This window comes from Hemibagrus wyckioides, linkage group LG14, assembly GCF_019097595.1.
Source record: "Hemibagrus wyckioides isolate EC202008001 linkage group LG14, SWU_Hwy_1.0, whole genome shotgun sequence".
NCBI lineage: Eukaryota > Metazoa > Chordata > Actinopteri > Siluriformes > Bagridae > Hemibagrus > Hemibagrus wyckioides.
In genome coordinates, this window is record NC_080723.1 from 10,859,190 (window position 1) to 10,873,689 (window position 14,500).

General features: G+C 39.4%; 1 protein-coding gene across 1 annotated transcript in view; it reads left to right on the top strand.

Annotated features, from left to right (window-relative positions):
* The window catches only part of appl2 (adaptor protein, phosphotyrosine interaction, PH domain and leucine zipper containing 2), a 29,859-nt gene extending 15,433 nt beyond the window's left edge, over nt 1-14,426 (top strand). The window contains exons 5-21 of the mRNA XM_058407534.1: nt 146-233; nt 477-518; nt 616-674; nt 1,736-1,882; nt 3,376-3,458; nt 4,920-5,072; nt 5,182-5,370; nt 6,842-6,884; nt 6,962-7,018; nt 9,233-9,327; nt 9,536-9,685; nt 10,118-10,170; nt 10,417-10,591; nt 10,695-10,731; nt 10,892-11,047; nt 12,076-12,123; nt 12,383-14,426. Coding sequence (XP_058263517.1) covers nt 146-233; nt 477-518; nt 616-674; nt 1,736-1,882; nt 3,376-3,458; nt 4,920-5,072; nt 5,182-5,370; nt 6,842-6,884; nt 6,962-7,018; nt 9,233-9,327; nt 9,536-9,685; nt 10,118-10,170; nt 10,417-10,591; nt 10,695-10,731; nt 10,892-11,047; nt 12,076-12,123; nt 12,383-12,514 — 1,707 coding nt within the window. The 3' untranslated portion in view covers nt 12,515-14,426. The remainder of the gene's footprint in view (nt 1-145; nt 234-476; nt 519-615; nt 675-1,735; nt 1,883-3,375; nt 3,459-4,919; nt 5,073-5,181; nt 5,371-6,841; nt 6,885-6,961; nt 7,019-9,232; nt 9,328-9,535; nt 9,686-10,117; nt 10,171-10,416; nt 10,592-10,694; nt 10,732-10,891; nt 11,048-12,075; nt 12,124-12,382) is intronic.
* Nucleotides 14,427-14,500: the final 74 nt, after the last annotated feature.

Here is a 14,500-nt window from a genome sequence, read left to right on the forward strand (position 1 = left end):
TTTTTTTTTTTTTTTTTGTATGCTGCTACCATTGTCTGATAAATTTTTTATTTTTTATGAATAAAGGATGTGAAGAGGGGGTTTTTTCACCCGTATATCATCGCAGTCATTGTAACGTTTCCATCTGTCTCTCTCAATCTTTCAGCTGAACGCTCTGCATGTTGATTTGGCCACTCAGATGGCTAATAAGATGGTCTTTCCCATGGTGCAGTTCAGAGAGAAGGACCTGACTGGTACGGCAGTGTTATACTCATTAAACCCTCATTAAACCCTCATTAAAATAAATTAATCGTGTCCCTCTGACACGTAGCACGGCTACATTTCTGTCTACTGTGCGCCATCTGTACTGAAGCTTTAGATGGGAAATAATCACACCCAGCATGTTAAACCTTACAGCTGATACAGTATGAAGGTTTTTTCCACATGTTTATGTCTTGCATATTTCTTACACATTTATTTATTTATTTTTTTAACAGAAATAAGCACTTTGAAAGAGATATTTGGGATCGCCACTGACGGTAAGTCCAGAACATGTCTCGAAATCTACTCTACAGCGTGAATGAGGGATTTTTAGGTGATTAATTCCTCTCATCATCTTTCTCTCCTTCTCTTTAGAGCACGAGGCCGCCATGATCAAATACAGCCGACTGCCCAAGAGGAGAGAGAACGAGAAGGTAGGTGATTAAATCTAGCACTCGGTATTACACTCGCAAAATAAAATGGAGGCGAGGAAAGCAGAAACGCCCCATTTACAAGTTACAACGTGAACGTACAATCTGCATTGGCACAACGAATTCAATCTCACGCTCGACTTTACACCTGGGATCTTGCGTTTCATGTTTCCTGTTCAGTATGTAAATAAGATACAAGTTTTCTAATACAAGCTGTGGTTAGATTTTGATTTTGACTGTTAGGACACAATGTACACAAGACTGCAGCATCTTCACAGCGACAGTAAATATTCCTGTATGGATGAGGGAATGGAGTGATGCCTGCTTGGACCAAATCGTCTTACACAGAGATTGAAAGAAACTCGTCATCACACAAACACACAATCACATGTATACATGATATGTATATAATATAAGGTGTGCATACAACTACAGACACCACTGATTCCAGTGTCCAGTATCATTTTTAGGCCTATTCAAGCAAACAATGATGCTCAAACATCAGAAATAAAACAGATCTATAACCTGAAATAAATGGTAAAAGTCAGAATTGGATTTGGAGAAAAAACATTTCTGGAAATGTCTTATATTGTTAGTATTTATAATTTATTTATATTATATAATGATATTTTATATATAATATTTTATATAATTTATTTGTGTTACTGTGGAAAAATATATATATATATATATATATATTTTTTTTTTTCCACAGTAACACAAATTATAAATAATTATATAAAATATTATATATAAAATATCATTATATAATATATTTTATATAATTATTTATTATTTTAATTTTATATATTATTTATAATAATTTATTTGTGTTACTGTGAAGTGCTTTATTGGAAAACATTAAAACTGAACATTTTAAAGCTTAATAGTTTTTAAAGTAAACAAAATAGGATGAGGAATTCAGTAGGTTTTGTGTGTGCGTGCGTGTGCGTGCGTGTGTGTGCGTGCGTGTGTGTGCGTGTGCGTGCGTGTGTGTGCGTGTGTGTGCGTGCGTGTGCGTGTGTGTGTGTGTGTGCGCGTGTGTGTGTGCGTGTGTTCCACAGCTGAAAGCAGAGCTGGTTGGTGAGGTGGCATTCTGTCGGAGGAAACAGCACCAGGCCTCCATGCAGTATTACTGCGCTCTTAATGCCTTACAGTACAGGAAGAGAGTAGCCATGCTGGAGCCCATGCTGGGATACACACAAGCCCAGGTCTGAGAAAACTCTTACATTTTCTTCCTAAATCTATATACAGCTCTGGAAAAAGTTAAGAGACCACTACATTTTTTTTTACATGTATGGCAGCCATCACCTTTCAGTGTCTCTGTTGATTTCAAACATTCACACCTCATTCTCTGTGATGAGCTACTGATCAGCTGATTATAAAAAAAAAAACAATGCTGTTGCAAGAGAACCGGCTGGATGGCAAAAAACAGTGCTGAAATCAAAAAATAACTATTGACCAGGCCAAAAGTTTGATGTGAAGGGGAAAAAAAGGGTTCAGTTCTGCCAGTGGGATTCAGTGAGCATCAAGATGCTTCTATCCTTCAAACTTCATAGACAGCGGTTTAGAAGAACAAGGTCAAGCAGCAGACATTGGGGACAACAAAACTACAGATCTAGCAGAGGGAAAAAATGACTCTCTGCTGACCAAGATGACTCCCCACTGACTGAGATGATGACCCCAACAACTGTAGGCTGACATCAAGGCTGACAAAAAAAATGGCAAGCTGCATTTGGGGTGAAGAGTACAGAGAACCAGCTCCAAGGGCAAAGATAAGCCATGCTGAGGTTTCTAAATGATTGAAACATGGATGGATTGGAGTAAAGTCATCATCTCTGATGAGTCTATTTTAAAGCGTTGGCCAGCACGTGGTGGTTAGACAGACACTTGGAGAAGTCTACTTGCCACGGTGTCTCGTCTCAGGATCTGTGATGACCTTGACGTGGTTCTGCAAAGCTGGGATTTATCTCTGTGAAGGACGCACATATTAATTCATGTACAAGGTCATCCTTCTGCTCTGATGATGTTCCCCAGCTCTGAAGATTGCTCTTTCCAGCAGGACAATGCTCCATGCCACAGACACGTCAATCAAGCTGTGAATTGAGGACCACCAGATCAAGACCATGTCAAAGCCAAGCTAATCTCAAGACCTGAACCCCACTGAAAATCTCTGGAAAGTGATCAAGACAAAGGCGGATGTTCACAAGCCATCAAACAAAGCTGAGGAGTGTCATAGAGATGGCCAGAAAGACTGATGGAGATCATGCCAAGATGAGGGAAAGCTGTGATTTAAAAAATCAGTATTATTCCAACAGATATCGATGTCTGAGCTCTGACATTCTGAAACTAAAACTGAGTTGTTTAAAAACGAATATGAACATCTTTCTATCTTATTTCTTTCTATCACTAACTGACAAATTTGGTATTTGGGAGATATGTAGTTTCAAGAATACAACATTTTACTTAAACACATACGTGTTATAAATAGTAAATCTGGAGAAACTGATAATTGTGCAGTGATCTCTTTATGCTTTCCAGATCTGTATGTGTGAATAAGCAGCTGATTCTATATAACCTTCTGTGGGCGAAAGAACAAACCCGGGTTTAATCGCTCCGAAAGCTTTATGGAGGCAGCAAGAAGCGTTACACACTGAACACTGTTTAATCCATACTGTAATTACTCTTTATCTCTCCCTCACAGATCAACTACTTCAAGAAAGGGATAGAATTGGTCTCTAAGAAAATGGACAGTTTCCTGGCATCTGCGACCAGTATGTCTGAGAGGTAGGAGGTTTTCATGCAAGATGTTTATAGAAGTTTGATCATAGTTATGTTGAAGATCGTATAATATTGAAGATATGTATTCTATTTTTACATGTGAAGGTTTTTTGTAATGAATTTGTTTCCGATTTCATTGTAGAATTCTATTGAGCTGTTTCTCTGTTGCCCAATAACGCAAAAACACTTCCTTTTTAAATAAGCTTGGAATCCCGATCGCTTTTGCGTACACACGAGGAAGAGCATTTATTCTCGTTCTATTATCATAACAGAAAGAAAGCTGTCAGGGTGTGACAAATAGCTAGCATTAGTTCAGCATGCGCCTAGATTTCATTTGCATGTCCTCAATTATGTTCGTCTCAGCAAAACATTCCCCGAATGTCTGAAAGATCACTCATGTCCTGCATCATTCTGGTCATTAATCTGATGCCCTGTATATCCTGCACGTACCATGTATTCGCACGTATACACAACAAATACGCTCACCTGCCACTTTATTAGGAACATTCATTCATGCAGTTATCCAGTGTTGTTGCAGCAGCACAGTGTATCATGCAGATACAGATCAAGAGCTGCAGTTCTCTGTGGTGTTTGTGACCTGTGACCTGGTTGCGAGCTGGAGTGAGTATTTCAGAAACTTTTGATTTCCACAAGTAGCAAGCTACACAAAATGGTGTGAGTTTGGGGGACAACAACCAGTTATGTTGCTGTCTTGAGTGTTGAAACAGCTGGCTGATGGCTGAGATCTAAAGGAGAATGGCCAGGGTTCTTCAAGCTAACAGAAAGGCTTATATACTGGACAGTTGATGATTGGAACATCATCACCTGGTCTGATCTAAACTAGGGACAGAATTCGGCCCCAGCAGCATGAATCCATCCTCAACCTGCCTTGTGTCTACAGTCCAGGCCCGTGGAGGTGGTGTAACTGTTTTCTAGGCTGTTCATATAATCAATCATTACTTGAATGCCACAGATTATTTGAGTATTGTTGCTGATCATCTGCATCCCTTTATGACCACAATTTACCATCTTCTAATGGCCACTTCCAGCCTGATTATGCACCATGTCACAAAGCAAAAGTCGCCTCAGACTACTGACATAAACATGAGTTGAGTGTGCAATAATGGCTTTCGCAAGCCAAATCTGCACCAATTATGTGATGCAATCATGTCAAAATGGACCAGAATAGCGAAGGAATGTTTCCAGCTTCTTGTGGAATCCATGCCGTGAAGAATTGAGTTTATTTCGAGAGCAGACTGGATAGGAATTACATTTAGATTGGCTTCAGTTTACTCTATTTCAGTTTAACACCACCATAAACATGAGTTATTAGTCTTATTAATGTCTTTCTAGGCTGCATGTAAACATACTTTATGGCCAGTTCTATTGCTTATTTTCTCTCTCTCTCTCTCTCTCTGTCTCTCTTTCTCTCTCTCTCTCTCTCTCTCTGTCTCTCTTTCTCTCAAGTGTTCAGGCTCAGCTGGATGCCGAGGCAGAGAGCATGCGTATGACTCAGAAGGACCTGCTGTCGGTGGATGATATAGTCTACATGCCTGACCAAGATCGTGCTCCGGTCAACCGCACACTCATTCAGAAAGCAGGCTACCTCAACATTAGGAAGTACACAGCACTTTTTGTTGTTTATACTGAATATTTCACACTGATCTTAATTGAAAATAAATAATCTTGTGAAAATAAATGAGTTGAGAATGAATCCTGACACCTGCAGTAAGACGGGCCTGGTGAGCACAGCCTGGGACCGGCTGTACTTCTTCACCCAGGGGGGGAACCTGATGTGTCAGCCGCGTGGCGCTGTGGCAGGAGGCATGGTGCTCGATCTGGACAACAGCTCCGTCATGGCCATCGAGTGCGAGGACAGACGCTACTGCTTTCAGATCACCTCACCTAATGGGAAAACGTATGCCAAGTAGCTGTGTCTGTCTGTGTACACGTGTGTCTCTCAGTGTGTGTGTGTGTGTGTGTTTTGGTGTGTGTCCATGCATAAAACTGGGTAATCCAGTGAGGTCAGTTGAACGCTCTATTAGCCACACAGTGGAGGTGTGTCCTGCAGATGGATTTAAAGGTTTAAATTCCCACAGAGCTGTTTGCTGTCTAAGTGACTGGAGGGACAGAAGAATAAGATCACATTCTGTGTAGCAGCCAGTTGTAAGACACAGCCTTCATTCACACGAGAGCCACGTTTACAGCAGAGCTGCTGGTTTTATTTCCATTAGACCTGAGTTACACACCTACATTCATCTTTATTTCTGTCTCAACTGGATTGTAGTCTTTTCCCTGAATCACACAAATATCCTTCTTTATGGATTTTTGTGAACTAAACAATATCCGAGTAAGTGAACATAGTGATGGTGTTTTCTATTAGTTTTGGTTTATCTTGTAAAATTCTTAAACCGATTTAATTTTGTAGAAAGAAACAAGCAAAAAAATGTGAATGAAAAGCATGTAATGAGGAACAGTGTCCAGAAATCAGTTTATTTGTTTGGGGTCTTAAATATTTAAGGAATTTGTCTGCGCAAAATTTTTACGCTTCCCGGGATGGAATTTCTTTCTGCCTCATAGCCATTCGTCTCACTGTTCTCCGGACTGCAGTCACTTTGTTCTTCTCTCCTTTTATTTCTTGCTGCACATGGCTCCTGCTCTTCTCTTCTTTCTTTTCTCTGCTCAAGCACACCTTTCCCTTTCCCTCCTGTCCTTTCCTATCTATAATTCATCAGCTAACTGCATACTCAAGCGTGGATTGTGCTGCTGCTGGAGCTCGCTAATGCACAGTGTACTTTTTAACCGAAGCGCACGTGCGTGGTGTTTGGTGTTTTATGTTAAGACGACGAATAACAATAACGAATTAATTAAGAAATAAAAAGATGTATTAGTGGGCTGTCACCATGAGCGTACTCGCTCTGCTTTTCACATCGCTCCACCAGCTCATTTTCCAAATCCATCCTCTGAGGATCACACCTCGCAAATCAATTTCCTGCCACAATATTAATATCTTCCTCCCTGTGAAGATGTCACACACACACACACACACACACACACACACACAGGGCTTTAGCATACTGGCATTAGGCCACACACTATTTAAAAAAAAAAGGCTGTGAGGAGAACGAGTCCTGTTACATCCACAATGCTTTGATCTAAGGGGAAATAATTATACAGACATTTCCTCTGATATCCGAGCCGTAAAAGCTTTAAAAAAAAAAAAAACTGAAATAAACACAAGCAGACGTTGAATACATTTGGCAACAAAGCAAAGCTAAAACATTACACATGGTCTTATAGTAAGTATTCATATACAATCAGTATGGTGCTGGATTGATCGTAACCATGGCGATCTGTGGAATTCCCTCTGTCCTGTTTTTCATTCCAAGGTCCATAATTCTTCAAGCGGAGAGCAAAAAGGAGTACGAGGAGGTACGCTTTTGTTTTTCACGCACACGTTTTTCAAACTCCTTTGCATAAAAAATGTTAATGAGCTTTTCTTCCCGCAGTGGATCTGCACCATTAACAACATCTCGAGACAGATCTACCTGACGGACAACCCTGAGGTAACTCTTCTTCCCTTCTGCAGTTTCTACATTTTATAAATGATTTCTATTATATATACATCATAAGAGCCATTGTTAATATAGAGTTATGCTGAGTTGCCAGATTATTCGGTAACTTGTTACTCCACCTTCAACTGGGAAATGATAACACGAAGGTGGTGTCCAGGGAGTGGTGTTTAGGAATGTTGTAGCAGGTGTAGAGATATTTGATGGCGAAGATAGGCTTGAGGTTCAAGGTTCTATTATTTGACCGGTACATATTACATACATCTAATGTAGTGAAATTGTAGCTGGATTGCCTTAGTTACTCGTCCCACAGTGTAACAATAAACAAACAAACATATATGTGTGTATATATATATATATGTGTGTATATATGTATATATGTATATGTATATATTATATTTGAAAAATTATGATAGAAATATGATAGAATTTGTAACATGATAATTATGTAATAGAAAAAATCAATATAATAAGATATCACATGTACACATATGAATAGAACTCTAGTGCATGTGCATAAAAAATGATTATTATTATTTTTTATTTATGATATCTTTTATTTATTTATTTTATTTTATTTATTTATTTTTATTTATTAACATTTTATGCTACTTTCTTGATTTTCATTGCTATTACTCCTCTTTTTGTCAACTTGAATATTCCCTACAAAGGATTAATAAAGGTACATTTCATCTCAACATATAGAAATTTTTTGTGTGTGTGTGTGGGAGAGAGAGAGCGTGAGAGAGAGAAGAAGGACTCACAAGACAGATTAGGGTTTTTGTTGTTGTTTTTTTAAAGAGAGCTTTGTGTTTCGTCTATTTTCCTGAAGTCCCCCTAAGCACTACCTTTCGCATTTTCTCTAGCAAGTCCGACTTCCACTGAATAAAAGTCAAAGCCCTAAGCTCTTTGTTTAAGTTCATGGTGAGTGTGTCATGTCTGGTCTGTCTGTCTCGACTCACACAGACTACTGAAACACACATACACACAAGTCCATGTAATAACACACAGTTGGGGACAATCACACTTTACTGACCAGCTCGACCTGCCTCCTCCTGTGTCCATCCACTGTCTGTGCTTTGCCACGCCCACTCTACCTAGTATCTTTCCTATTATAAGATTACAATGAACTAAATAAAGGTTTATTTAACATTCGTCTGAGCTTTCTTGTACCAAATGTAAACTTATTATATATAATAAGTTATTATAAATATATATAAATTATATATAAATAATTTTTCTATTGACGGGTAATGTTTTTTCCTTTTATTTTTTTTTAATCCAAAAACATTGTCATTAGAAATTATCAATAGAATAAGAAGGCTTGAAATGAGGAAAAGCATCTAAAAAAAGCCTTTTCTTAAAAAAAAAAGAAAAGTTTACTGTTATTCAAGACATTTTTCCTTGCTTAGATGATTTTTACAGTGTGAGTCTATGTATAGTGCACTGTGATGAACTGGCAGCTTGTCCAAGGTGTGCTTCTGCCTCATGGCAGGATGGGATTGGATCCAGATTCACCGTGACCTTGAGCAGGATAAAGTGGTTAGTGAAGATGAATGAAAGAAGGAAGGGGGGAAGGAAGAAATGCAGCATTGAGGTGATAAACCTGGTCAGCATTTCACATACGTCATGCTGATCAGATGTTCTTCAGTGAGTTTCAGAATCCCAGTGCGTGTTTGAGGGAAATATTCCCCACAGCATCACATTACCACCACAGGCTTGTTGGCTTGTTGCCTCTGAACACGAAGGCACCACAGACTCGTGTTACTTGTCACGGGTTTGAAAGACACCCTTTCTTTATGTTGTTTTTCTTTCATGCTTACGATCATGAGTTTGACATGTACAAACTCACGTGTAGCTCACATGTAGTGTAACGTGTATAAGCTCTGAGGCACATTATTTTGAAGTTCTGGTTGAAGCTGACAGCACTGTGGCATATGATTTGCTGGAATGTACCATTTGTATACATACAGGTGGATTTACCTGATAAACTGGCAGCTCAGTGGGTGTGTGATTATTCCAGAGCAATCATACGAATGAACTTTGATCAGCGTCTCCATGTTGTCCTAAATGTCCTAAATGAGTAATGATGCAGCAGATAACACTCATATACATCCTGCTTATTACATGGGGTGTCAGAGCTTTAAAAATATAAATAAATCACTGATCGTACTGTAGATTATTAACATCTCTGTTTGTCCTCCTCAGGCTGTAGCTATCAGGTTAAATCAGACAGCCATCCAGGCGGTCACTCCCATCACCAGCTTTGAGAAAAGAGCAGAGGGCTCCCCGAACCCTGACAGGTCAGACTCGCACCACACTAAGATCTGTTAAAGGTAGAGTGCAGTACTGACCATTCATGAATATCAGAGCCTGACATTTTTCCTTTGATTGTCAGGGTTATAAATGTTTATTATTAAAAATGTATTTGATGCAAGAATATCCTGTGAGAGAACAATAATTTTTGTATCATATCACATGCATTGTGTGTGTGTGTGTGTGTGTGTGTAGGGCTAAACCAGGTGCAGTGCCCACTGGCAGCATTAAGAAAGCCCCTGCTGCTCCTGAGCCTGAAGACCTGATTGCCCCTGGGACACCAATCCAGTTCGATATTGTTCTTCCCGCATCCGAGTTCCTGGACCAGAACAGAGCCGGAGGGAGGTCAGAAAACACATCACACATCAACTCATTAAACCAAGATCAGGTCTAATCATAAAATGCTTGCTCACTGGTTCAGGATTCTACAATCTATCAATATTCTGGGTCTTAGTTCGTGCATTATATTTGATTTTCTTTAACTGAGCATACAAGAAGTAGAGCGAATAAATAAGAATACAAACATTAATTCATTAAACACGTGTATAGATGGATGCATGAACGCCAGGGTGACCCTTATTAGCCATTTGAGCTTAATAAAGTTTAAATATTACTATATGAAATAAACCGAAATAATAAAAATGTCACGTGGTGATTATGTAGGGATTTCTTATTCGTCCAGCTTGTATTTTTGGTCATGTGATGTATTTTACAGTTCCAGTTTTTGTTTTAAGTCTTCTGAAACTGTTTTTTTTTTTTGTTTTTGACCTCCCGCAGACGCACAAACCCTTTTGGCGAGACGGAAGTGGACAGTTCCTCAAGTGCAGACGGTGAGACCGTATTACTGACTCTTTTCAATTGAGCTGCTCATCATGTGCACGGGACAGCTGAGGTCAAAAAACACCTCAGAACGCTGGAATGGAACTCGCAGACATCAATTCAATTTGTGCTCACAGCAGCTTGTCAGTGCAGACGTCTGGGAGGAGTTGGTGAACGTCCTTTCATTCACAGATGCGACAGTCCCTCAATAATCTCGCTCCCACTGTGTTTGTGTGTGTGTGTGTGTGTGTGTGTAGACTCCTTGCTACAGCAGGTATTTGCCGTGCGTTTCCTGGGCTCTATGGCAGTGCGCTCTGGACACACACAGGAAGTTATCTACGAGGCCATGAGGCAGGTGCTGGCTGCTCGTGCGATACACAACATCTTTAAAACCAGCGAGTCACACCTGATGGTAACAAGCAGCTGCCTCCTGTGAGTCTGACATGCAGGAAAAGTCTGAGCAGAGTCACAAACATTAGTTTTGCATTCACATACATGACACATCATGGTCTTTTTTCTTTTTTTTGTCCAACAGGTTGATTGACCCTCAGACACAGGTCACTAAAATAAGTGTGAGTTAAAGCACTACTGAGTGTAAACACATCACTGAGCACCGTCACTTGACTGAGTAATAGATTTTAAACCTGAGTCAAAATCTAATCTCCCCACAGTATCTTTTCTATCTATCTCTCCTGTCTGATCCGTTCTTTATCTCTGCCTCCATGCTGTTAGTTCCAGCTCAGGGACGTCACCCAGTTCGCAGCGCATAAGGAGAACAGCCGGCTCATGGGCTTTGTGGTGGAGGGGAGAGACTGGAGTGAGGGAGAGGAGGAGGGAAAATCGTCCTTCAGCGCCTTCGTGTTCGAGAGCAACACTGAGGGAGAGAAGGTAACGGTTTCAGTTCAGTTGCTTGAGACAGGGATGAGGACGCAGGTATTTTAAACAGCACTGCAGACGTGACGTACGCTATAACGTCCTCCGGGCGGCCGGGCAAGAGTTTCTGTTTGACCAGACGACGTGTGTGGATTACAGTGAGAGAAAACAGAACAGAATTGAATTGATCAGTGGTGTGTTATACATAACGGCACGGATTCGAGAATAGTTACAGTTACATTTACAGCCAGTCATTATGACTGTAATATAAATACATTATTGTTTCTATAGCACTCTGCAGAGGCTCCTCAATTAACACAGAAAAGTGTATAATCATTAATATGGTGAAGTTTTCTGTTGATTTGTGGCAGAAATCTCAAATGGAGGCATTGTGCAACAGACAATATGTTACCCTCATCAGACTCTTTGTTTCTCTGTCTCTGAAATGAGGCCAACACAACACAGACAAGGCAAATCACAGGTTTATATTAATGGCTTATTGTTTCTATAGTAAAACAGGTATGGCAGTATGGTGGACACTAAATCAGTAAATCTACTTGACCTGTAAAATTGTTGTTATGAATCTTTCTTTTAGGAATTTTTTGGTTTTGGAAAAATTCATGGAAAGCGTTTCCAGTGTCAGTGCTTTTTGTAGTCTTATAAAAAAAAAATAAAGAAAATGTTTATACTGTAAAATTTATAACCACTATAATGTAACTATATACGGATAAAACGTTGTTCTATAATGAGTACGACATGTTCAAGCTGCTGTGGTGTAAGAGGAATAAAACACATGCTGTTAGAGGAGATTATAGAAATTACTGCTCTGTGTTGTCATATCACATGGATTATTTTCTTAGAACAGCATGTCCTGAAGTGTGTAACTGCTTTCATGAGTTCATTTAAGTTAATGAAACCTATCGTGTCCTGAAAAGCATCTAGAATTGGCTCATTTGACTCACTGAAGTAGTGAGTGAGTAAAATATTATTTGAATTTAAAATAATTATCAATATCTGATCTATATTTTTTTTCCATTTTATAGATTTGCTACACAATAAACATTGGAAAGGAGATTACAGAAGCTAAGAAGGTAAGCCCTAAAATTTTTGATAACATGATTCATGACACACAGACATACACCAAGCTTCACTGGTGCCTTGTAATCCATGTTATTCACTTCATCTGGCAGTGGTTTCAATGTTATGGCTGATCTGTGTGTGTGTGTGTGTGTGTGTGTGTATACATGCATATAAAATCATCATGCCAGCTCTCTTCCAGCTGAATTATTCATTTTCTCTCCTTTTCTCTCTCTCTCTCTCTCTCTCTCTTTGTGTTGTGTGTTGTGTTAGGACCCAGATGCTCTGGCCAAGCTGATGAAGTCTGTGCCGCTGACCCGAGACGGGAAGTTCCTGCTGCTGGAGAGCGAGACAGGAGATGCAGCGAACGGAGAAGGAGATGACGACTTGGAGTCAGAAGCCTGAGTGTCTTGTTCTGAAAGGATAAGAGCTGATCCAGTGTTTGTTTTTGTCTCTTCTACCCTAATTAAATCTAGGGATCTGATCCTAGATCCACACTTTACACTACATACAAACAGACTAGACTCTTATGTTATGGTACATTGCAGCTCTTCTCTAATTCTCCAGATGTCTCCATGCTAAATACTAAGTTTTCTTCTTATACAAATCATCCACAAACAGGGCTAAAGATGGAGGCTTACACTGAGGAATCCAGGGTAACTTCACACTCCACTCTGATCTAGTTTAGGTTTTGGAAAATCATGGCTGTTTTTCTTCGCATTGCTTTCACATTCACATCGTCCAGCAGAGTCTGCAACAATCCAAGGCGCTCGTAGCTGCTCTTCTGCATTAAAGCTGATCACTTTAAGAAGCAACGAGTAAAAGACAAGGTTATTGAAGAGTATTGGAGTGAGAGCTTTCTCATTTGATCAAAAATCGGACAGGGTCGGACTCCTACATGCACTTTCCTCTGACTCATTAGCTCAATATATTTCTCTGTGCATACGTCAGAATTGAGGATTATAAAGGCAGCCGCCATTTGATTCCTTTGTCCTATGGAAAAATAGGAGCAGCTCCAACACTAATACCCGATTTGGCCGTTTATTCAGATTTGTTTATATACATTACTTAAAGAATATTTTTTGCTAAGCACGCTGTAGTAATAGAAAGCCTGTGTTATGAGTTTAGACATACTGTTTTAGCTCGACTCCCAACTTTCCCTGCTTTAGGCACAGAATTGAGCTGCGCTCCCAAGAGCTACGTACGCTGCATGTCGAGTTTCGGATTTTTGCACTAATCAAAAGCAGATAATGGTAATGTAAGAATAACTATAGTACTGTATAATCCAGTTAAATTCAGTGTGCTGATTTACTTCCTGATGAAGAACGACGCTAGTTTACCATCTAGCTACACTAAACGCGTTCCTCAGGTGGTCTGACTTACAGAGAAACTTTTTACATTCCTTCATTACATTTAAAAGAAAAACTCACCCAGGGTTTAGGGTCTAGTGCTCTGTTTACAGTAAATGACATGCACTTTGAGGTTGAAACTACAGTTTACAAAAAAACAAAACGAATTAAAGAAGATTTAAAAAAGAAGTCAGTGCTAACGATGAATAATAGGATTAGTCTAATATACTTATTTTGTTTTTACGTGAAAGCTGGCTGTGTAAACGCGGGGTACATTTTAAGCTGAAAAAGAGATGGAGACAATTCTTTTTTCCCTTTACATGTAAAATATAAATGCTGCTGTTTTTAATCATACAGTGACAGCAGTTCTATCAGCTAAATTCCAAACCACTTTATTTCAAATGAAATGGTTTTATTTTTCTGGCTTGTCTGTCTCCCTGACTGCATTTCTATTTCTTCCGAAAGGGCTTTTTTTCTACATGTTCCTAATCTGCTTGCTTAGCTATTCTGAAAGAGGTGTGTGTGTGTGTGTGTGTGTAGATATCATTTAAAATGATCTGCTGCAATCTGAATCATGAATTTGCTGTACTTCAGTATTGTATATAAAGGCAACATATACATATGGAAGGTTTTTCTTTTCCCCTTTTCTCCCCCCCACCACACACATTAACTTGGCTAGTGTATGAATGCTGTCACTTCTCAACTTTAACTGATGAGCGTAGGATCAGTTGGAGGTCAGGCTTTGGCTTTGGCTGTATATCGATGAGTCTATATAAACGTCTCTTAACGACAGCGTCCTCTGGCTATCTGCTGCAAGAGTTTAAAAAAAGACAAATACTAGCGTTTGACTGCAGCGTGGGAGCAGATACTCCTAACTCCCCTTATCGATCGAGCCACTGTCTAACGGCTTTGCACATGGCTTTTCTTAAACAAAAATATAACAACTTTAATAAAGCTCTATGAGGATTTCTAAGAGCCATGATGAGTCTTTATTTTTCATTCCAGTTTGTTGTTTTTTTTTCTTTATGATCTTCTATGTTTA